This window comes from Prinia subflava, chromosome 16 (assembly GCF_021018805.1).
Source record: "Prinia subflava isolate CZ2003 ecotype Zambia chromosome 16, Cam_Psub_1.2, whole genome shotgun sequence".
NCBI classification, from domain to species: Eukaryota; Metazoa; Chordata; class Aves; order Passeriformes; family Cisticolidae; genus Prinia; species Prinia subflava.
The window spans coordinates 12,715,936-12,740,585 of NC_086262.1; the positions used below are offsets into that span (position 1 = coordinate 12,715,936).

The 24,650-nt window shown below is 43.3% G+C and overlaps 1 protein-coding gene across 2 annotated transcripts in view; it reads left to right on the forward strand.

Moving 5' to 3' along the window:
* Nucleotides 1-24,650, forward strand: part of GRIA1 (glutamate ionotropic receptor AMPA type subunit 1) — a 119,995-nt gene that overhangs the window by 80,011 nt on the left and 15,334 nt on the right. For both annotated transcript variants that reach the window (XM_063413571.1, XM_063413572.1), the window contains exons 9-13: nucleotides 1,758-1,868; nucleotides 2,838-3,044; nucleotides 4,182-4,552; nucleotides 20,285-20,483; nucleotides 20,966-21,213. In XM_063413571.1, coding sequence (XP_063269641.1) covers nucleotides 1,758-1,868; nucleotides 2,838-3,044; nucleotides 4,182-4,552; nucleotides 20,285-20,483; nucleotides 20,966-21,213 — 1,136 coding nt within the window. The remainder of the gene's footprint in view (nucleotides 1-1,757; nucleotides 1,869-2,837; nucleotides 3,045-4,181; nucleotides 4,553-20,284; nucleotides 20,484-20,965; nucleotides 21,214-24,650) is intronic.

Genomic DNA, 24,650 nt, shown 5'->3' on the forward strand with positions numbered 1-24,650 from the left:
TCTGGCTTTGCCCTTCCACTTTTCCAAGGATAAACAAAGGCAGAGCCAGGCAGAAGCTGTTTGCCCCAACCATTGTAAGTGAACCCTTTATGCTGACCTAATTCTGCTCTCCTTGAAGTGACAAAAGCTTTACCACTAGCCACATCCCAATAGCTACACAGACCTTTGTGCTCTTCTGAAGTCTTGATCCCTTTCTGTATCCCAGGCTCTTTGATAAATCTGGCCTTGTTCAGAGATGCCAAGCCCTTGAAACACCAGTCCTTTTGAAAACCTGACTCTAGGTGCTTATGTCCCACTTTAGATACCATGTATTTGAAGAACAGAGAATAACTCAGTTATTCCTTGATAAAGAAGAGCTGTTACGTATTTGGGAAAGAGGCATTCTCCACATCTCCTCAGTCCCCTGAAAGATAAAAAACTTGTTTGAAACTAAGAAAAATGTAAATAATGAAAGTTACATATTTACAGCCCCTATGTCAAATTTATACTTACACCTGAGAGCTGCAGGTGTGAGATCAAAGCCCCCCACAGTCAGGACAAAAAAGGCAGATTTTCTTTGACAAATAATAGAAATGTCATTCTGGAGATGTACAAAGCAGTCCTCCTCCACTGCAAAGCATTCATAAGAGGACAAAGGCAGCATCATGCCTGGTTTGAGTCTCTGAACTTCAATAAGTTGGCAGTCAGGAGAGACTCTAGAGGAGATGAAATTGAGTGGCTGAATGTCACAGTTTTTCTATGTATTTACCATCAGAAATAGTATTTGTTTGGAAGACATGTACATCACTGCCATGATGCATATTGTATTTTAGATCCACCAGGTTAGAGGTGCAAAGCAAACATCCATGTCTCCACTTTTGTTGCCCTAGGGCAGAGCTTTGAAAGCTCTTTCCTCAGTTTCCATTCTTTATGTCTATGCAATGAAGAGTGATTAGAAGCCTGCATAGATTTTTCTTCTCCTCAGCTGTTATGATCTCTAATCTGTCATCAGCAGGTTCCTGGTCATGCCCTGGTTAATACCTTTTCCCATTTACTGTGATAAAAAATTCCTTTCATATGAGCAGAGCTGGGGCAGTTTCATACTTACATGAGGTGATGGAAAACCTCTTATAAAATCAAGCCCTCAAAGTGGATAACCTCAACCACAGTCTTCCTAGAGATATTTTTTGGCACTCTGCTTTACCTGCAAGGAGTGATAGAGCTGTCCAAATCCCTGATTATTATTAAGTAGAATTTAACCTTAGAGTTCCCTTTACAAGTGTTCGGTTTATTCATAACCCCAAACTTTTTGACACTGACACAGGACTGGAGGGGTGGATTCTGACTTGGTTTTTTGTCCTGTTCTCTTAAGATGTCCCAAGATTCAGTCCTATATTCATGCAGGCTTTCAGCTGCAGGAAAATTTTTCATCACCCTCTAGGACCTGCACTGCTGCAGCAAGCTCACCATTAGGATAATTTTCAGAAGTCACGCAGAGAAAGTGAGAACTCTGGTTGTAGGAATGGCAATAATCACCAGTACAATGTGATAAGCACTGTGCTACTGTAGTACATCGTGCACATTATTATTTTCAGGCTGGAGGCACAATGGGATAGGGAATTTCCCTGTGCCCCTCACCAAAGACACAAAAAATCAGGAGAGGAGATCTCTGGCTGGGTGTGAACATGCAGAGAAGGCTGATCTGGCTTGAATGATGCTGTTACTGTATCTTGGTTAAAATTCCAAAGACATATTAATCCTGGTTTTGTATTGGGCAGATTGGTTATTGGAATGAAGATGAGAAACTGGTCCCAGTAGCCGTAGATACTCAAAGTGGCAACGAGTCTACGAGCCTGCAGAACAGGACCTACATAGTCACAACTATCCTAGTAAGTGCCATGACTTCCATCCCAGCTCTCCCTCTCCTTCACCTCTCTGATGTGCAGGCTCACTCTTCCCACTCGTGTGCACTTCTTTGCATTGTATCATTTTTATAATAGCAATAATAATAATAACAATAATAATAGCACTTACTGTTTCCTGCCAGCTCCATAAAGGTATCTGCAAATTGCTGTGGCTAATTAAGTTGGTATTAAAGAGCTCTCATACTTAAGTGTAGAAAACAAAAAAGATTATGACAAGATAGTAGAGGCATCAGCACAGGTAAATTAGGAACATTTGTACCTGTGTTTTGTATTTATCCCACAGAACGGAGGCTGCAGTTTTAGGAAGGATAAGCTGTTTTGTTCAGAGAGGCTGAATCATTGCTTTAAAAGCAAATCTCCACTATAATCATGAAGGAATAATAGGTACCCCACAATGTATGGTATCATGTATTTTGTCATTGTATACACTTACCCTGCAGAAATGTGAAATATTACTAATTTGTTTGTTGATTGCTTACTGGGAGTCTGCAGAGAAGACACAATACCCAAATTTGAGTCAAACACTTTAAGGCTCTCTCCTGTCCAGCAGATTTGATTCTCCCTGTGCCCACACAGGCAGGCATGCCTTTAAAAATCCACAGCTCAGATACCAGATTAAATACTCAGATTAAATACTCAGATTAAATACCCCTTGCAGAACTGCACTGAAAGGTTTGTTGCCCAAATCCTGCCAGCTGCTTCATCCCCCCTCAGGTCCATCCCTGCATGAGCTGCACAGAGATTCTGTGTGAATTAAAAGAATATGCCACAATAAAAAAAATTCAGACTTTGTACCTCCTAGAAGGTGCCTTGGCTGTGTCCCTTGGCACAGGAACACAAAGCCTGAGCTTTGCAGGGCGGCCAGAAGCTGCTGCACACCTCTGGAACGAGGAGCGGGGCTCAACGCTGCTCTTGTGTGTGTGTGTGTGCCAGGAGGACCCGTACGTGATGCTCAAGAAGAACGCCAACCAGTTTGAGGGCAACGAGAGGTACGAGGGCTACTGCGTGGAGCTGGCGGCCGAGATCGCCAAGCACGTGGGCTACCACTACCGGCTGGAGATCGTGCGCGACGGCAAGTACGGGGCACGCGACCCCGACACCAAGACCTGGAACGGCATGGTGGGCGAGCTCGTCTACGGGGTGAGTTCCTGATCTCAGCGTTTAACTATCAGTACCTGCAATCACATTCAAGGCACCCCGAGTCAAAGCTGAGTCCTGCCCTCTTTCAGCCGGAGCTCTCCCCGGAGGACTGCAGCTCAAACAATCAGCCCGAGTGAAATGTTTTAATTTAGGGAGAGGCAGCACATTCTGTGACTATGGAAATGTCAAAACGTTTCCTTTCGACGGTTCCAAGGTTCTCTTTTCTTTACATTTTTAGAAGAACAAGTATCGAAAGGTCGTGCTTTCCCATGGGTTGAATCTCCAAATTTTGCTCCGTTTTATATTTGCATGGTAATGGCAGGATGAAAGAAGAAAAACATTTCAAACACTCAGCACATGAGTGGTGAATAGAAGGATGAGATTACTTTCTGTCCAGCCACTCATTTCCATCATCAAGGATGTCCACCTGCAGCCTACACTTCTAAACCTGGTTTGGTCTAGTAGTTCATACTCTGTTTAGGTCATCCCTCAGACAAAGGGGTCTAATTTCCCTTTCCCTACAAGGGAAATCATGCAGGCAGCAACACTTCCCAAGTCCATGTGGGACTGTGTTGGAGAGGGGATGATGATCTGTCTCCTGATGGTAGCTCCACTGTAAATGCTGCCAGCCATTTCAATGCATTTCCCTCTCCATTTTCAAGATGGATTGCAAAATTAGTGGGGAGTGCATATCAGTGTTACTGGAACACTTTTCCTCTTCTCCTGCATCAGTTATGCAATCAAAAAACAGTTCCTGATGGAAGCAAACATCCTGACATCCTTTTTCAGGAGATTGGCCTTTCCTTGCCTCGTTTGATGTCTAGATGATAGAGCTCTTTTAGAGAAAATCATCTTCATCAGACTGTGACATCAGTGGATAAATCAGAATAGAAGAGCTGGGTGGCTGCAAAAAGAAAGCGCTGTGATTTCAAAACAAATCTGGTAATCAGTAGGAATAAAATGGAAATAATCCACCAATATTATGGGCTTCTCCTTTTTAAACTTTTTCTTGGAATTGGTTTTGTCTGATTTCTCCTGAGATAGCGAGGTTAAACAGAGATCAAAGGATTGTACATGGCACTTAGTAGATAAATTTTATTCCCAGTCTGCAAATCTCTTTTCTGTCTCCTTTTTCAGAGGGCGGATGTGGCTGTGGCACCATTAACCATCACCCTGGTTCGAGAAGAAGTTATAGACTTTTCCAAACCGTTCATGAGTTTAGGTATATCAATAATGATAAAAAAACCTCAAAAGTCCAAACCAGGAGTTTTTTCCTTTCTGGATCCTTTGGCCTACGAGATATGGATGTGCATTGTTTTTGCCTACATTGGAGTGAGCGTGGTTCTCTTCCTGGTGAGTCGCTTCAGCCCTTACGAGTGGCACACTGAGGAATTCGAGGAGGGACGGGAGCAGCCAGCCAACGACCAGACAAATGAATTTGGGATATTCAACAGCCTCTGGTTCTCCCTAGGAGCTTTCATGCAGCAAGGATGTGATATTTCTCCAAGGTGGGTTGTCTTCCCAAATGAACCTTCCTCTTGTTCCATGGTTTAATCTTTCTGCGTGCTTTGAAGCTGAACAGGTTCTACTTTGACCTTTCTTCCTGCACCAAAATGTAGTTTTGTGAATCAGTTACAGACTCAGAAAGGATCCAGAGGTTCACAGGTCTCACAGCTGTGAACTTGGGACCTCAAACTTGACACCACAATAATACCATTTAAATTTTTCTTGGGGAGTCCTTTTGAGGGAATTTACAGAAATTATAACAAGCTTTTCTAAAGCCACCCAATTGCAATCAAGATTTGTCGGTCATTTATTTTGTTGCTAGTAGAAATAAGATAATTCTAGAATTATAGAGAAGATAAAATCTTCCAGCAATGTACGGAGAAATAATACAGCAGGTGCCCAGTGAAAGGTTATATGGTCTGTGTCAAACATTATGGAGCACAATGAGTGACTTAATTGTTACTGGCCTTTAAAAAGGTTAGAGAAAGACCAAGTTTCATCCTGCTTCCCATTTCAGCCAATAGTTCTACTTCCTGAAAGTTCAGCAGGACTCAACATCCAGAGTGTCCCTAAAGGGACTTTTTGTTGAATGACTCTTGTGATGTATTTAGATATTTTTTCCTTCCTTTTGGGGGCTTTGTCTCCCTTCTCTTCAAAGGAAGTTTCATCCAGAAATGCCCATCTTGTGGGTGAAGGCATTGGGCAGAGGTTGGTTTCCAGCCTGCTGTGGTGGCATCAAAGCTCAGGGGATGAGAAGGAGGCACAGCTCCTTTGACAAATGGAGATAACTCCGTGCAGCTCAGCACAGCTCCCCTGGGATGGCAGGGAAGACTGAGCACCAGCTTTTTGGCTATCAGATGCCAATTTATCCAAGTGTTAATGAGCTTGTGATAGCAGGGAAATAACAGCCTGCAGGGCACTTTGATAGTGACAGCCTTTATGAATATGTTTTATTATCTGATCATTGATTAGTAGGAGGCCAGGCAGAGAATTCAGAAAGTCTTCCCAGCAGAGGGAATTTCAGCTTTATTGCTGTCTTGTAACCAGCCCTGTGCGTTAGGACCAGTCTATTGTGATTTTCATCCTCATTATTGTTTTTGTCATCATTATTCTAATTTAGGAAAGGAATGTCTTCCTCTGGGGTCATTTCAATAGGTGGTTTCTGATCCAAGGAGGAGCAGGGAGAGGTGAAAAGCTGAGGCTTTGAGGAATAGCAAATTTGGTAACATCTTTAATAAAAGGTGTCAGGGAAAGATCAGTGGGTTTGATTCAGCTAACAAGATTTGCTCTAGCTAAATAACATGCTTTGAGTCACCATTTCAAAGTGTGATTTTATTTTGCTTTGAAATGGAAAATGAGAATTATTCCATCATTGTTATTTTAATGTTGGTTGAGTTAATCATCCTGATAATGAAAATTACAATTTCATTGAAACAAATATTTTCCCGTGGAACATGAGCAGCTTCTGACTGCTACAACTATTGGCAAGATGATAAAAACTTATAAATTAAATATGGGAATTATTATAACTCCCAGTACTCTGAGTACAGCTCCTCGAGATGGTTGTAAGGGGAGAGGGACATTTCTGTGTGATGTGAAAGCCAGGAGGAAGCAGAAGAGTGAGAATTTCTGTAGGATGTTGTTGTGCAGAAAGGCTCTGAGCGCGCTCCATATTTCACATGTATTTTTCACACGATCCCAGTGCAGGATTTCTGTGACACATCACTTAGAAATGAACACTTGGTAGAATGACACTGTGGGCAGGTGGGGATATCTGCTCTATTCTAATATATTTCCTATATAGTTGCTTCTAAACTTATCGCTACTATCTCTCAGCATCTCCCCAGTAATGCATTAACCAACATAAATAGCTTCTGTTATACATCTGTTCTGTCATTCTCTCCCCAGCAGAAAGGAGCAAGTGCAGGGGTGTATTTTGTTTTTGTAGAGGTTTTTGAGTTGTTTATTTCAGTTTTGTTTTGGAAAGGAGCAGGGGAAATTTGTCTGGAGGTTTGTTTTTTTTCCAGAGCGTGCTTAAGTGCATATGCCACTATGTATTTATCATTAAAAAAAAAAAAAAGAGTAAGATCAAAACCACAGACACATCACTCAGCACAGCGGGTGGTGAGGTTTGCAGAAATAACTGTCTCCTGTAAATGTACATTCCTCAGTCTCAGACCAGTCCCCAGGGAACTTCAATGGCCCAAAAAGACAAAAATTTGCTTTTTGAAGGAAAGTGTTGTCCTTTTTATGAACAGTCTTACTAGACAAAGCTTTAAACAGGCTTTTAAGTACACTGGGGACAACCTACCAAGGACTTTAAAGACACACTGTGAATTTGGTGGATGGCCAAGAGAGAGCAGAGCTGTGGGTTACCTGCTCATAGCCTCTGCAGGAGGTCAGTTGGTGACCCTGAAGCTCTGAAATCTTCATATCTAGGCATTGACTGGGTGAACGTGCCAAAGGGCAGGCAGTAACCAGTCATGGAGGCTCCCAGCTGGAGCTGCTGGCAGTCTGTGTTGTGCCTTTGGATGCTGAAACATGAGCATGAGCAAGGAATCCATCCCTCTGAATCCACAAAGGAACAGTTCCATGGTAAATGTGTGGCTTCAAGCCAAGGGGCTGCGAGCTCTCAGACATTTCCCACTGGATTGCACGTCCACCTTCCACACCACCACTGACCAGTGGTCCCTCTGGGTGTGGAACAGCCCCTACCACTAATTAGCAGGACTAATTTGTCCTGATTGAGGTGAGAGAAGCCCTGCTGTTGCCTTTAAAGCCTTCAAAGCACGGGCTGATACCCAGCGGGGTCAGGGAGAAGCAACAGCTCGGAGCCATGCACAGCTCCACACTGACAGGCAGGGATCAGTGAGGGCTGAAACGGGCCATAAACCATTAGGCTTTGCAAAGTGCCACCTTAGCTTCAGAAAATGGTCATGAAACTGCAAAAGCACTCATTAAACGTGAAATACAGACCCAGAAAGGAGCTCCTCAGAGCAGGCATCAGAGGTAATAAATAACCTGCACCAATAGTGAGAGCTCGCAGAAAGAAAAATGTGAAGTAAATATGACTCACATGGTACCGTTTTCAGAACTGTAATCTGATAAATTGTCTTCAGAGCTTGAAATAACCACAGTGTGTAGCAGCTGTGGGGAGTGGGACCTTGCTCAAGTCCAGCACGTTGCTGCCATTCCTTGCTTAGGATGCACCTGAGGCCCTTGAGAAGAAGACTGTGGGGAGGATGCTTGGGCTTCCCAACCTCCTCTGCAGCAAAACAAGGCATCAGAATTTTTCATGTTTCTCATCATTTTCTGCAAAATAAATATTTGACTGTTGTGAAAAGGATGGAAAAGCAGTGAGCAAAATAGCATTACTTGTCAGCTTCCTATCTTGATATACTATTTTTTTTAATCACAAAATGTGCTGCTTCATATGTTTGGAGACCAAAAGAGACTTCTTGTATATTGGAGACTATTAAATTTAATCGAGTTACTCTTTATGTGACTCAGAAAATTTATGTTTGACTAAAATGAAATACATTTAGTTAAAACAGATTTTCCAGAAAGGCATTTATTCTTCACTTGAAAATGCCATGAGATGGAATAGACAGTTACTCTTAGCTGAGTTGACTGTAGGAATCTTGTCCCATCTCAGGTTTGGCAGGTGGATAAATATCACACAACATCACCTGGTGAATGCAGACATCCTTTGTGCCTTGCCAGAGGGGAACTGAGTAAACATCTCCAAAAATTAGCCTAACATCTTGGAGTGTTGCTTTATTGTTGAAACGAAATGTATACATATTTTGAATTCAGATCAAAATCTACTGTGAGTAGAAGGGGAATACATACTCACATGGACACTAAGATGTCATATCATGATATCTGGACAACACAGCTTGAAATCACTCATAATAACCTGTGTCATTGAGAACAGAGATGGAGATGTCGTGGCCAGCCTGTGCTGGGAGTGAAAAGGTGGATGAAGCTTTTTTCTGAGATAGAGCCCTGCTGGACAGGGATGTTTTGGAGCATCAGCAGGGCTGCATGAGCAGGGAGAGCCTCTGTGCTGCTCTGTGCAGGGCAGGACACTGCTGGGAATGCTCGGGTCACACCAGAGTGCCCTGAAGTCTGTGGGGTCTCACATGTGCAAGGATACAGGGCACAAGGTACAATCCATCCTCCAGCTGGCTTGGGATGAAGAGTTACCAGGGTCTTCACTCACTGCAGACTCCAGAGCCAGAGGCTGGGCAGGGTGCAGGGGATTGTGCCAAGCAGTGACCCTGGCTGAGCAGGGAGGTTTGCTGGCAGAGATGATGAACGACTGCACTCCCAGCCAGGAAGGAGAGAGATAGATGGTGGCTGCTCTGCAGTCAATAGATACAATCTATTATTTATAGGCATCTTGTGGACATGGTTGTTTGTTTTTTATGACATGGAAACAGTGGTCTGGCTGATCCATACACTGTGCTTGTGCTCACTGCTCTCCTCCTCAGTCTCTCTGCTGCTCTCCATCAGAGTGGTTTGTCTAGGGAAGAGCATACAAGGTATTTGTTATATACCTGAAAAATGCTGAGCATTTTTCTCTGCTCTTTTTCCTGTTTATTTACATTTCTTTTTTAGCCCAATTGAACAAAGTCACAGGAGACTTCTGATTTTGAAAGACAGCAGCACTTCTAAATTTCATCAAGATCTTCCCAATACTAAAAGGTTTTATTGAGTCTTTGGGACAAAATCTAAATCAGAAATTGATTAGAACAAAACATATTGTGGGGGGTTTTGCTTTTGCTTCTTTTTTTTTTTTTTTTTTCTTTTTTTTTTTTTTTTTTTTTTTGTGAGAGGTTCAATTTGGATTTTTTTCAAGGAAATTATTTCTGTTCCATCTTTGTAAACTTATATTTGCAGGGTACTTACTTATTTTGCTAAAAATTTAGCCTTAGAGAAATTAGAACCAGCTGCATTTAGCAATCAAAAGGAATTTAATTCCTTCCTGAAAAGAAGGCTGAGCAGGGGTATTTATCTGATGACTCTTCTTGATTTCAGTAAGCATCTTCTCTGACACTCCAAGCATCTGCCTTGGAAATGGCCTCAAATTGCACCAGGGGAGGTTTAAATTGAAGTTTAGGAAAAAATTCTTCACTGGAATGGTGGTCAGGCATTGGAACAGGCTGCCCAGGGAAGTGGTGGAATTGCCATCCCTGGAAGTGTTCAAAATGTGTGTGCATGTGGCACTTGGGGACGTTTCTTAATAGAGAATTTTAATGGCAGTGGTGTGGTAATGGTTGGACTCGATGATCTCAGAGGGCTTTGCCAACCTTAATGATTCTGTGGGGACAAAGCTCAGGTTCATTTATTTGTGGTGGCTTGCTTGAACTGGTGAGCTGCTGTTCTTTGAGAATAAAAGTAAGAAAATCAGGACTTGGACTTCTGGAAAAGTCTCCTTGCCTTATAAAAGTGTATCAAATGATGTTGCAATTATCTCTACCTGGCAGAGTTAATTATGTCCAAGGAGAGCAAATTCAGGTCACAGGGTAACAGCAGCACTTGCAAATCACCAGGAACTGATGACCACACTTATTTCTAAAACGCACTTAACCATGGAAAGTGACTCACCAGAGGAACAGCTTGACAAATTGCACAATATCCAACTAAACAGTCCCCTTCGGAGTCTGCGCACTTCCATGGCAACCAGAGTGTGGCAGCCAGGGGAAAATGGAAATTCTTTTAAAATAGTCATCTTTGCTATCATTTTTTTTTTCATTTGGGAAAATGCTGAAGGATATAGAGGACTCAGAAGGAGGAAATAACCAACCGAGAGAGCATTGTTGGAAAGACGCAATTTCTTCTGTAAAGGAAAAATTAGTCTGTTGAATTTGTGTGCTCTGCCATCTGAAAATGTCTAAATGCTGCAGAGGTAATGAATGCTTCCTCCACTGACCTGTAAGCTACTTCCTCAGGTTGTCTTTCCTATCAGGCATATCTAATCACTCTCCCACAGCTCTGACTTTGGGCCTTCAGCATTGAGGTTGCTGGGGGACAGCAAGAAATTTGCTGAAACTCCTCCCCTTGAGTGACAGATTCACTAATCGTTCCACCAGCTGTGTTTAAAATAAGCCATCAAACACTTCATCTAAAAGCAGATATATTAGCCTAAAAATATTTCTGCAATTTCTTTCTTCAGGACTAAATAAATGTTTCTCGTGTTTTTCGTTGAAAACAAAGTTGAAAATAGCAGGGGGGAAAGTGCATTTCCCGTTTTTTTAATATCTTGGGAAGTTTTATCTGAAAGATGGTAGATTTGGAATAGATATTAGGAAGAAATTCTTCCCTGTGAGGGTGGTGAGGGCCTGGCAAGGTTGCCCAGAGAAGCTGTGGCTGCCCCATCCCTGGAAGGGTCCAAGGACAGGTTGGATGGGGCTTGGAGAAACCTGTGAAAGGTGTCCCATGGCAGAGGGTTGGAATGAAATTAACTTTAAGATCCCTTTCAACCCACACTGTTCTGTGTTCTCTGACATGGAACTGGAAGGTGCTGTTTGTGTTTCTGATGCTGGGCACTGACTCAGGATGGTGAGGAGCACTAGGATTTACAGAGCTGCCTTCTGACACTCACAGACTCCTCTCTGACTGCAGCAGGAGACTCTCAGAGCCTCCCTGTTATGCTGTACTCAGACTTGCTGATTTTCAGACAGTGAGAGAAGCAGAGTTTTTTCCATTTCCTTTCCTCTCAATAACGAGTTGTTCCTGAGCAGTCGGCTCAGCTGGGGTCTGCAGTCAGGACTGTGCATGGTTGTGTCTCTCTAACAGGTTGACTGCCAAGTGTTTTTGTCAAAGAATAAGGGTTGTGAGGAGCTGAAGGGCCTCCACCTCCCTCAGGTGGTGTCCTCTGCAAGGCTGCCTGTCACACACTGCTTTAATGTTGGCACTCCAAAAAAATATTGTAGCTAAGATGGGAAGCCCTGAGCATGTTTTTCACAGGGAAGCCCTGCTTAAATAACTCTTCCATATGCTGTACATTACTTTTATCAGCACTGAGATATCATGTGCACACTCACTGGATACACATTCCAATGAGCTTTGAACTCCTTGATTCAAATTGCTCTGGCTCACAAAACACAAAAAGCATCCACAGCTGCTCTTTGCTGGTATCAGCCCCACAGCTGGCCTTCCACTGGGAGGCTCAGAGTTCTGCCTATTTTCCAATGGAATTTGGCATTTATTGGACCTATTCTGCTTTTGGCTCAGATTTCACCCCAACTACTTGTCTTTGTAATGGGGGAAGCACCATACTCCCTTTTCATGAAAAGTTCAGGAATGTGTTCATTCATTGTAACACCCCAAATTGGTGAGCAGCTTAAGACAAATCTGTTGAAATAGGACAGAGATACAGTGCATTGTGGAAGGCTTGAGGAAGCCAAGTAACTGGGAAGAACAAAATGTGGGTCCTGCTAAGAAATTGGGGAAAAAATCCTCGTGTGCTTGGGCGGGGTCTGGAGCTGGAGAGGGCAGAGCGTGGTGTCACCTCTGCAGTCCTCCATGCTCTCTTGGTTTTCCTTCCATTTTCACATGGATTAAAGGAGCAGCTGGAGAGCAGCTGATTCATATGCTCAGAGGGCAGGAAAGGGCACACAGGCCATGCATCCAGCCCTTTCCTTAGCAGCAGCAGCACACTTGATGGCATTCAATCTATTTAATAAAATCATGCAGTAATTCTGATTAGTGCCTACCCAGAAGAGCTGCTGCTTACCCTCAGATCCAAAGGCTAAGCAGCAATAATCCAATCATGGTAATCATAACTTACTACTTTGATCTTCAGATAAAAGAGTCTATAGAAGTGCAAAAGTGTTACATCACCGTTATTTGGACAACTTCAAAGCATGTTTTATACACTAATGAATTCTCCCAACTCAGTCTGATGAGGAGTAATAGAAGGCGAGTGTGTGAACAGAGTGGAAAGGAAGGAGATGAGTCCTCATATGGTGAAAGGAAAAGGCAATAAAATAAGCACTTGTACCCTGTGTATAGGTGTGAGAGGTGGTGAAGAGTCCACGAGGGTCCAGCTGCAGGAGCCAAGTGCACAGGATGCTCTCCCATAGGAGGAGTTTTCCCTCCTCTCATTTCTTGAAGCTTGCAATAAGAAGCAAAATCTCAGGCTGCAGAGAGGAAAACAGAGGGAGGGGGCAGATTTCATCTCAGCAATGCTTCTGAAGCTTTAAAAAAAAAATTTAAATTACCAAATGGATCTTAGCATGTGAAATAGGGCAGCAGAAACACTGAACATGTTTTCCCTTCACAGTTTGGGAGTTTTAATGTTAAAAGACAGGCACACCTGTGCACATTAAACTCTTCTAGAAACACTGTCTGGGGAGAGCAGATTCATTCCTCACCACTTCTACAAGAGATATAGTATGTGCCCATACAAAAAAGAAAGGCTCAAAACTGAAACTAGAGAAAGTCCAACTTGTATGAACTTGGTGAGGAATCACATTTTAAATTAGAAATGAGAGAGAAAATTAAGGGAATATTTGGAAATATTGTCAGAGTGAATATCTTGCTGTGCAGAAAATACTCTCCTTCCAGAGAAAAGCCTTTTTCTCATCAGACTGGGAAATCAGACAAAAGACAGGGAAAAAAGATAAAGCAAAATAAACCAAGGCAAGATACCTTGGAAGAAATCTGAACTAGGTTATTGTAGCATTATTGCCCAGAAGGCTCAGAAATGGAGCTCTCGTGTGAGCAAATGTAGATGGCTAAAGAGGATCTTGGAAAAATGAAGAACTGATGGCATATAATCCAAAACATATTAAATCTTTTTGGAAAAAAACCCAACTTTTTGATCAAGTAGACTTTGAAGAAGAGACTGTGGGAGACCATATGGAATCCAGCAACTCAGTAAAGGACATTGGCACAATAGGCTGTTGTTCAAAAAGAAGGATGAGTGCTGTTAAATTTGGGGCCACCTCAGGTTGAGGAAGTTCCTGAATAATGAATCTCCTGGGGCTCTCCAGCAACTGCTTCTGACAAAATTTTTATGCTTATCACCTTGTGAGTTTTTCTCAGCAAAGTGAACAAATGTCACCAGAGTGAGAAAAATACATGAAGAGCCTTTTTTACAGTGAAATTTTTGCTCAGAGGTGTCAGAAGAGTTGGGGTTTCATTCCTTGTAGCAATAGCTGGAAAAACAGCAGTAGAGGGATGATTTTGCCTTTCTCTGGAGCTGCCAAGCAGCCCAAAATGACCACGTGTTTCTCAGCAAATTACTAGCTAAACATTCATCCCTTAAACCACCCTGTCTGCCACAGGGAGAGGCATCCTTGCCTGTACTTCAGAGGATGATGGTGCCTGTCTTCAGATCTACCTCTCTGCCTTTCAGCTACACTCTTATTTTTTCTTAGGGTTCCACCTCATCCCTCTGTCCTGGCCCTGCATTTGCACTGTTTTTAGCTGCCCTCTGGAGGAGCTGGTTGTGTTATCCTGCATTTTTAGGGTTAAACATCTCATTTCAGCAGTCAGGGATGCTGTGCAGGGATGGCAGGTCCCTCGAGTGAAGGATTTACCTCAGTCCTTCAGTTCTGCTCTGCTGGAGAATTTTTATGGGTCCTGCTGAAGAGCACTTGCTGCCCATGTCAGTCCATGTTTGCTTGGCATCTAGTGGGTGCTCCCAACACCTCACTAGTTGAGCAGGTGAGTTGTGTTTTTGAGCATCCACAGGAGCCGTTTTGGGTCAGTTGAGGACACAGAAAGGCACAACCTGCAAAGTGCTGTGGATTGCACACATCACCCCCTGCATGGCTGGGCCCATTTGATGCTGCCTCTGCCTGTTGGGATTGAGGGTCTCAGGAAGGGGAATTGGACAAAGCAGCAGCTCAGAGGTAAATTCCACCTGGTGGCCAATGCTTCAGGCCACCCAGCCAGGACAGGTTCATAAATGTGATTCATTCTCTTCTCTCACAGCTGGGAACTGAATTAGAGAGATGAAGTAAGCTATCCAGGATCCCATAAAGTAGCAGGGCTTCTCAGAAAGCAGAAAAACACAGCTCCTGGATACTAGCCCTCTGATTAGGCTCAGGCACCTCTTGCCTGTCAAAATGCTAAGTGAATGTCTGGAAAACAGCACGAAGCTGCTCCATGCAGTCATGCTTATACTTAGCACTGCAGTAATCCAAGGCCCAATGACTGGAGAGCCACAAGTGGCATGATGCATTTCTGACTAAGCAGGAAAACTCATTTTAGAATGAGGTTTTGCCCATTAAAGGGAAATTGAAGGGGAAAAAAGAGCCAACATATTCTGCTAAAGAAGAGATGAAACAGTAGGAGAGGGAGCATACACTGCTGTCCAAAGCCATTAGCTTAAGCAGAAAGAAACAGTAAATAAACCATGTATTTATAATTAATACCTCACAGATATACATCCCCCCGTTGAATCTGGGAGATTCTGTGCATTGGCAGAGATCACATTGAGCTGATGCAATATTTACACCGTGAGCATCCACAAGGCCCCTTCCTGAGGCACTTCTGCTGGGATTCCATAATCCACACTGCCTCCTTCCAGCATGTTGGCTTTGGGGGTCAGATGGACTGGCAGGCTTTGCCTGAAATCGTAAGAGCAGATCTCTAGCCCATATACAGATGTTAAGAAACCCTGATTTTTTTTTTTCCTTTTCTTTTTAACAAGAATTAGAGAAAGAAAACCAGGACAGAGCCAGCATGGGACTCCCAGTACCTGTGCACCCTCAGCCTCCTTACCCTGTCTCCCTGGTTAGTGTTACCCACAGGGAACCAAAATTTGCAGCTCTTGGCTCTGTAGAAAAGTTGTGAGAGATGAAGAAAGAATTTGTACCTCTGGGAGAGGTAAATGAGTATATCAGTGAAAAACATTCTTACTTCTGTATTTGTAAGGGTTTTCCTGACACTGCATGTTAAAACCCAGCACTGCAGTCAGGACTCCAGACTCTTGTACCACGAGCAGGGTTCAATAATAAGTAAAAGCAAACTCATATGGCAAGAAAATTAGTAATGCAGCATGAACAGAGAAACTTGCATTATAATCCCTTGAACTTTGTGGCAAACAATTTTGAGCTCATTCAAAATGCTCCATGGCATAGCAGAGTAAGAGGATAAAAGATCTGCAGTCTGTACTTGATGGATGCACCCAGAGCTGATCCCAGCTCCACAACCCCACACTGAATTTCTTCCTTTGCCTTTTGAGCAAATCTGGGGTTTGTGTCAGGAACAGGGATAAAATGGTGAGACCAACCATGCCAGATGGTCTGTGACACAGAGGAAAAGCAAAGCTCTTTACACTGACAGAGTTTAATATTGAAAATTTGCTTAAAATAAGAGCAAATCTGGTGCAAAATGCTTGCAATTAATCCACTACAGAGTCAGATTTCAGCTAGAACCATGAAATTGTCTAGATCAGTATCAAATTCACAGAGTAGTGTCGGAGATCAGAGGCTGTGTGGGTAGAAGACCAAAAGTGGGTTTGACCCACAATCAGTAGCACAAGCACAGAAGAGCTTTTCTTTCAACAGTTTTGCATAAATTCATTCAGTGACAAATATGTCAGTTGAGCAAGTGAGCCTTTATTAGACTTGAATTTAACAGCAAATCTGGGAAATCCTCCCAAAGCAACTATGGCTTCAGGATCCCAGATTTGCACTTCTAATTAAAGCACTGTCAGTTTAGGTGTAATTCTCCATAAGGAATGGATTTGGGGAGGGGGAAGGGAGAAGTGGGAGAGAACTGAGATGGTGCTTGAACAGTTTTCCAATGAGGTTTACTCTGTATATTTTCTGATGATCTTGTTAATATTTTTTTGCAAAAATGTATTGTTCTCTTCTAATAGATGGCAAAGCAGAGGCAAACTCCTGCTGGCTTTTCCTACCTTCCATGAGGGATAAGATCAAAGAGAAAATTGTTTCATGAAGGATTGCATTTTGTTTTAAGAAATGAGATTATAGATGCATGATTTTCTATTTCTGTATGAATCCATCAATGCTAAGGCTAAAACATTAGAACAAATCTCTTCATAGGAACAAAGGGAAATTACAATTCCTTTCTGTGTTCCACTGGCAAAATGCAGTTACTTTTTCAAGGAAATGATTTTTAAAAGTCCTGTAAGTAAAAAAAATCAAAATTATTACTTTCATCTTGGCCATCTGCAGTATTTTTATTGGGCAGATTTAAAATAGCACATTTCAGAATTATCTTTTAAATTATACATGCAGTAGGTAAGGATGTAATGTACTGTAAAAGCTGAAAGAAAAGTATTTATAATGAGAAAGCAGAAACAAAATTGTTTACCATGTTAAAATTAAACCATTTAGCCTTCCAGAAATTAAACTATAACTATTAGCAAAAAGCAAAGCTTGAACAGACCCCAAACAACCATTTTTCAGAGTGCTACTTTTAGAGGACATTTGCAACCGTTATCTTTGCATTCCAAATGAGAATATTAAGGTTTTATTTACAATTTCAGAGTTTTCCACGGTCCCGAAATCTTGGTTCCCAGCCAGCTTGAATTTTAAGTAGATTGTGCAGTGTGGATAATGAGGGCAGAGTATTTACTACTTACTCCTGCAAGGGTAATGATGGAAAGGAGCATCCTGTTCTTGCCAGTTCTGGGAGGCACAGGCAGGATCCCAAGCCAGGGAGAAGGGTGGGGGTATGTGTGGTTTGTGTGTTGTTTTACACAGCACAAGCTGGGATAGACCAAGAAATCAAGGTATCTTCATTTGGATTGTGTAGGAAAGAAGAGCCTAGGTTCAGAAGAAATAACACAGGTTAAAAAAAAAAAAAAAAAGTTCAGTCTGGACTATTTAGATATTTTACCCCTTCTTACACCCCATTCATGAAAGCCTCTTACACCCTTACTCTTGCTTAATTTAGTCCAATTTTTTTAGACCCTGCTATTTGCAAGGATTATGATGGTAATGAACATGAATTAATCCAGAGGTCAAATAGACAGATCCAAATGTCTGAACCTTAGCACATCTCTAAAGCCCTAAGCAGGGTGCTCAGTCTCACCTTAGCTCTGCAGGAGCCTGAGTTACTGACTCCTTTCCACACAGCAGGGAGCTGATTCCTTCGTGTTATGCTTGAACAGGTACAGGGACACGTCCTCAGGCAAGAAGATTTAAACCCCACAGTGAAGAGAAATTCACCCTATTAGTGAAGAGAAAAGAACTTGAGCCAGGGCTCAAGCTGCAGAACATTTCTGTTAGTCAAGTGCAAGGTCATTTTTTGTTACCTAGCGCCAGAGTGGGACTTTCAAAACCTCACAGTAACTTCAAAATACAAGATGTATCTGCTCCTCTGTGACTGCTCTTACTAAAGCATAAACATAATTCTCAGTCCCACTGGTTTCTGACCAGGCTTTTAGCTCCCTAGTGTTGAAGTCACTAATGTCAGAAATCAGACATTATCTCCTGAATTACAAAGGCATTTTGCAAATGTATCCCATGGTGGAGGCACTGCTGTTTGTCTGCTGGGTCTACAGAAGCAGCACAACAAGGTGGTAACAGATATTGCCTTTGCAAGCACTCATCATGGCAGGCAGGCACTGGGTCAGTCTAAACAGACAAGAGAAACCCAATTTGTTCTGTTCAACCTGTGTCCACTGCTCCTGAGCCCTGGGGGTGTCACATGGGATCAAACCTGCTTGTGTGATGTTTATCATGACTAGTTTTGCATTCTTTATTGAACTGCTCTGTCCTCCCAGATTCTCCATCACTGGCCAGCTGTCCCTTGTGCCAAATGCTGCCCAGCCACGGAGAGCAGGGCTGTGTCCTGTAGATCCCATGTGCTGTTTTCTCTGCTGTGCATTTCAGCAGCTTTGGTTCACAGCTTCCAGCTCCAAGTCAACCCAGCAAGGAGGGCAAACGGTGCCCACTAGCAGTGTCAGCAACAAAACCTCACACCCACGGGGCCCCTGCCATGCTGGCAGCCCTGGCAAGCTGCTGAGCTCCTCTCCTTTCCCCCACAGTCTGTGAGAGTGAGCACAGCCCTCCCCATGCCGTGATCAGCACCAGCAGCAGAGACAGCCCAGATGAAGCCAGTCCATGATGGACACAGGAATCCTGCCTGCATCCTTCTGTATCCCTGGGGGAAGAAACAGCCCCTTCTCCCTCTTCCCCCAGCCCTCCTTGTCACCTTGCAGGCTCCTTTTCCATGCTGTCAGTGCCAGGTGTGAAGCTGGGAAGCACGAGCCATGTGCAGCTGAGGGCAGGCAGCCCCTGGGACCAGCTGGTGGTGAATCTCACCAGGATGTGGAGGGTCTGAGGCAGGAATGCGGCTGACTGCCGCCGAAGGGATTGAAATGACTCGCAGAAATATCCCAGCTTCATCAGCAAGGAAAGGCTGTATAATTTGCAGCTGGAGATGAATGTGATTATTTGCCATGCAAATGGATTTTGCCAGCTCAAAGTGGCCTTCATCAGCAGAGATTGTTGTATTTGACATTATCTGGTTACTTTTGTTTAATGCCTCTGTGCCTTTTCTGAGCGCTTCCTTCCCTGAGCACACATCATCCAGACTAATTTTCTTCCTCTTCCTCATCAATCTGAAGATGTGTGAGTTGAATCTATAGCTGCCTCCCTCCCCAGCCCCTCTCCAAATGTGAAACAAATGGTTCAGCTGTATGTGCTGACAGTCCTGCAGGCTGAGTGTTCTCTGCAGATGGGATGCAAGATGGTCACATTTATCTCACCTAACTTTAGCCCTTCTCTGGACTGGGATATCTCTGTTACCATCCCATAAACCATATTTCTGCTGGGTGACTCAGATCAGCAGAAAGACAATGCTGAAACATGGTCCCCCGTGGAGAAATAAATGGTATTTCTCACAGGCAGGTCCTCCTTACTCAGGCTGTCTGGCTTTATCAAACAGCATTGTGTGTTCCCTTCTGTCTGGGACAGTGCTCTGCATCTAGAGAAGGAGCGTATAAATAATTTAGAGAGAATGCCTGAATGCTGACATCATTCTAAAATCATCTTCCAGTCTTAAAAATTATTTGAAAAGATTTTAATATTAATGCCTGCTTGACTTATTTGCCTCTATAGCTACCGAATGGTTACAGTTAATTGGCTATTTGATTGCAGACAGTACAAACCACCTAGATTTTAAAGCATTATTATGAACATCTTGTCTAACCATCTGCTGAATACAAAAGAGAGAATGTCAGTAGGCAAATTATTCATTAAGACCATAACTCCTCTCTGAGCTTCAATATGTCTTACAGAAAAACACAGAGGTTGTTTTTTTAAACTTCAGGTGATGGAGGAGCTCACCAAAAGATCACAGCTGGGCTCTGTGTCTGGTCTGGTTCCATGCTGCTGCTCCTTCCTGCCAGGGGTACATGGTACAACAGAGACCTTGACAGAAGCATTGTTGATGGGCATTGCCCCCTGCCCAGCTAAACTTTCTCATAATTATCTCCATGTCTTATTATTAATATTGTACTCTGAAAGGAATTGAAAATCAAAGCAAATTCTCTCCATTGATCGCTAATTTTTTTTTTCACTGTGAACTTTTTAATCCCCATTCTAATTACATTTACACCTTTAAAAGTAAATTAGGAGCTGAGACAGACATCTGGCTTCCTTGGAAGCAGCTGGAGAGCGTGACTTTGGGTAAATGGCCACGTAAAGGATGGGCCTGCAAGAGCAAGATTTTATACCTTTTGCACCTTTTATACCTTGCCCCTGCCCCCGTCTGACTCTCCTCTCTGTGCCCAGGTCTCTCTCCGGCCGCATAGTGGGTGGCGTCTGGTGGTTCTTCACCTTGATCATCATCTCCTCCTACACAGCTAACCTGGCTGCCTTCCTCACCGTGGAGAGGATGGTGTCTCCCATCGAGAGCGCAGAGGACTTGGCCAAGCAGACAGAAATCGCCTATGGCACCCTGGAAGCTGGCTCCACTAAAGAATTTTTTAGGGTAAAAAGGAAACTTTATTGCAAATGTTTTTGTTAGCTTGTTGTTTGACAAGTCCTCCAGGTCCGTCCTTATCATCAGGTCTGGGTGTTTTTCACTTGCTTCTCCTCACCATGTTACAGCCTGCCAGAAGACTGGCAGTGACTCCAGTGCATGTGATATTCTGTAGTTGTGAACACAAATATGGAATATCCGTGTGCTTCCCCACCGAGGAGCTTCTCTGAGCAACTCCAAATGAAACCATCTCCAGATTTCCAGCTTGGTTTGCCCTTGGTTTGATCTGCGAGATCACTCTGTTCACAAATACGGGCCAGAAAATCAGGGACTGATCTGGGCCCTGGTGCAGAAGCGGTAACATCCTGTTGCCCCTTTTGGCTTCCTTGGCCAGTTCGATGTGTTGGTGTGTGCCCAGTCCAAGCTGGAAATCTCAGGGAGCACCCAAACCTCTGCTAACACTTGTGTTGGGTTTCTGCTGTCCTACACAGCGGTCCAAAATAGCAGTGTTTGAGAAGATGTGGACGTACATGAAGTCGGCCGAGCCCTCCGTTTTTGTGAGGACGACGGAAGAGGGGATGATCCGGGTGAGGAAGTCCAAAGGGAAGTATGCATACCTCTTGGAGTCCACCATGAACGAGTACATCGAGCAGAGGAAGCCCTGCGACACCATGAAGGTGGGAGGTAACTTGGACTCCAAAGGCTATGGTATTGCAACGCCAAAGGGGTCTGCGCTGAGGTAAGTAGCTTGGATTTGCTTCCTTTTGCCAAACCACCCTGCAAATCAATGTGTGCACACAGTCCAATCTCCATTGCCATGTTAATCATGACAGCTTGGGGCAGGGAGGTGGGGGAGGAGGAGGGAAAGGGGTGTGACCACTCAGCGGGATGTGCAGGGAAGTAAAATTCCCGGCGCCCGCTGAGCAGCAATGGGAGTGTCTAATCCTTCAAGCCCTGCATTTGGAAATGGGATCCTGGCTGATCCACTTGCTATGAATGTGTCTGCTGTATGAGGTGATGGCAGGGGGCTGCTGTGGTGTAACCATTGGTTTCACAGAGCTTTATCCGGAAGGGACGCTCATCCTGTGCCATGTGAACTGCACAGCTTTGCAGAGTATGGGATTACCCTGCCTTGGATCCATGCTTGCAGAGGGAGTTCTCATGGGGAAAGCATTTTGGTGTTTCCTAAAATGAAATGCTGGTTGGAAGAAGTGAGAAGTCCATTTTGAAAAGCCTTGCAAAGGGTGGGCATTTTCATTCCCTGAGTCAATTCAGATCCTAGCAAGCACCAAATTTACAGCCAGTCCAAAAGGGTACAAACACTGCATTTCTGAGCCCAGAACTGCAGCTGCCACATGCCTTTGCTTACTGGCCTGTGAAGTATCTTCAGAGACCTTCCTTTAAAAAGAAGAACTCTTTAAGAGCACAAACCCAGGCCTGAGTTAGTAGCACAGCCTGGGCACTGCATACAGCTGCACTCCTGGACATGAGCATCCATCATGAAAACTGACCTGCTCAGAACAGCATTGCCACCGTCCACAGACTGGTATTGTGATCTTGGACACATCAGAAGTGTGGTTCCTTTTGGCAGCAGCCATGTCAATTCCTCACATTACAATCATGAGGAACATGAGTTGCAATAGTTTAGTGAACCATTAGATTACCAAACAAATCATTAAATTACCAAACCATTAGATCTCAGGTTCTGTAGTAATAAGTAATCAGAATGATCCTCCAGTGTATTTAATTAATTACTGAATTATTTATTAGTGAAGACATATTGACCAGAAGTCTATGTGTGGCCTTGTAGTTGTTTGCTAACCTAACCCAATTCAGTGACATTTAATCCATGATCTCTGGATTTCTAGAAACATTTCTTTAATGTTTGCAATAAAGTTTCCTTTTTACCCTACCAGGTTATTACCAGATGCCCATTTGCAGAAGAATCTGTCTGGTCATACAGTGCCCAAGCCAAAGCCAGCCCAAAGATTCAAAGGTGTAATAACTGATAGTGGACAAGACCCAAGGATTTTGATTACTACAGTTCTTAGGTCAGCTCACACTCAATTCAGCTCTTCCCTTGTCAGCAGTATCTTTAAAGAAGCTGATGTGACCCCCTGCAGGTGACAACCTACACCACCAGTGCACGTGGTCCAGAAGGCAATTCTTGCATCTAGTGCAGTTCAGGCTCTGAAATGACTCAGGTCCCTCCAGCTCAAGGTGGACATATTCTCACAGATTTGAGATGCTTTCTGCTGCACACTTTCCAGTGTTTGTTTTCAGTCTTGCAAATATGGAAATTAGGATGCAGGGCTGATTCTATTTAATTAATTATTTATTTAAACACCAATCTTGGATCCTAATTTCGATATTATAAAAACAAACAAACAGGAACATCTTACCCGTCTTGTAATTTTTGGCATGTGAAAGAGCCATTTTTCATACTTCCAAGAAAAATAAACCACAAGAAAGAAAATCGCATCAATCATTTTACTTTTGCAACTTCAAACATCCCTCTGCTAGGCATGACTCCAAAAATTTCTAACATTTCTTTCTGTTTCCTATTTTTCATCCTGGCTGCATGTAGAACAAATTTCTTATGGGCCTAATGGCAAAGGAGGAATGCTTGATTTTCCATCTGATGGTGTTTCTTTGGAACAGTTCCTGTCCATTTTTTGTCCCATTGTGTCTTTTTTGTTCCTGTTGTTTCAATTGTTTTAATCTCAGTAGTTCCCTACAATCCTCATGTAATGTCTGTTTTCCCCCTGGGGTCCTGCACGAGAGAGGATGCCCTGAGCAAGGTGACATTCATGAGGTGTCTGTCCAGCACAGTCATCCTGTCTCTCACTCAGTCTCCATCTTCACTCACTTCCATCCACAGAGTAAAAGCTCTGAGCCAGGATTGCAGGAGGTTTGTGACCCAGGTCTGTCTTGCATCAGGTGTGTTTTAGAAGCTGGGCAGCGTAGCTAGACCAGTTTTCCTGTGTTTAGGATAGCTGGTTAGGAAAGAATCATGGAGAGAAACTACAGGAGCGTTCACCGTATATTTTTCTTGCTTCTACATGGGCAAACAATGCCAACAATGTTGCTACAAATGAATCAAAACAAGGCTGATAATCCAGAAATAATTCTACATGTGGTAGTAGGTGCCAACAGCCCTTTTAGAAGATCAGTTTGGTCTCTTGGACTGCTAGAAGAAATTTCTTCTTCCTCCTAGGTGAATCTGGCTTTGAATATCTTTTAGCCTCCAGATGTTAAAATTTAGGCACGTCTGAGAAGGGCAGTAATGGGAGGGCAGAGATTTCACCTTTCAACACCAGTGAGTTCAAGCTGTGATCCTGCCTGACATGAGATGATCACCCTGCTGAAAAAGTGGAGAAGATCTCCTGCATTTGCCCAGCAGGAGATCTTCTCCACTGCTGGACAAGTGATCATAAAGAGGGAGAAAAGCCAGATTATCCAAAACAGGGTAAAGAAAACCCAAGAAATTCCCTGTAGGTCTGGACTCAGGGACTAGAGAGGTTTTTGAGATGGCGATCTGTGAGAACAAGTTCTTCAGAGCAGTCAAATTGACATTAAAGTTCCATAAAACAGAAGTCAGCTTTCCCAGGGTCTGTGAATAAACACCAAATGTTCCCTGTTAAAAACCCACCTTCATTCAGGACCCCAGACTTTCATCAAAATACAGTCAAGATGTAGTACAGCCTGTTCTGTGTTCTCCCTGGGAGCTGGAGAGACAGTTAACTGAAATGAAGCTTCCTAGGAAAGCAAATACATAATGTTCAGCACATGGCCCCAAAAATCATATTGCTGATAATGTGCTCAGGGAAACAGCAATACATTTACTTTGTTAACACCTCGTACCCACATAGAAGCTGCAATGTATTTTGGCTCATTAGTTAACTAATTTTTCACAGATGGTTCAGGCATCAGAGTGCTAAGTAACCTGTATTCTGTTTTAGAAGACAGAATAATTATGATTTATTTAGTTTCAGACTCTTTATGGATCTACACTCACATGTTCCCATTTGCTTTAAATGCAACAAAAGTCAGGCTCTGACCAAAATATCGTTAGAGCTGAAAAGGGAAAATATTCAGCTACCTTCAAATCTACATTTTTGCCTTCTCCTGGACTGGTAGCAAGATTGACTGCATCTGGATTTTGCTTTTTGAAGG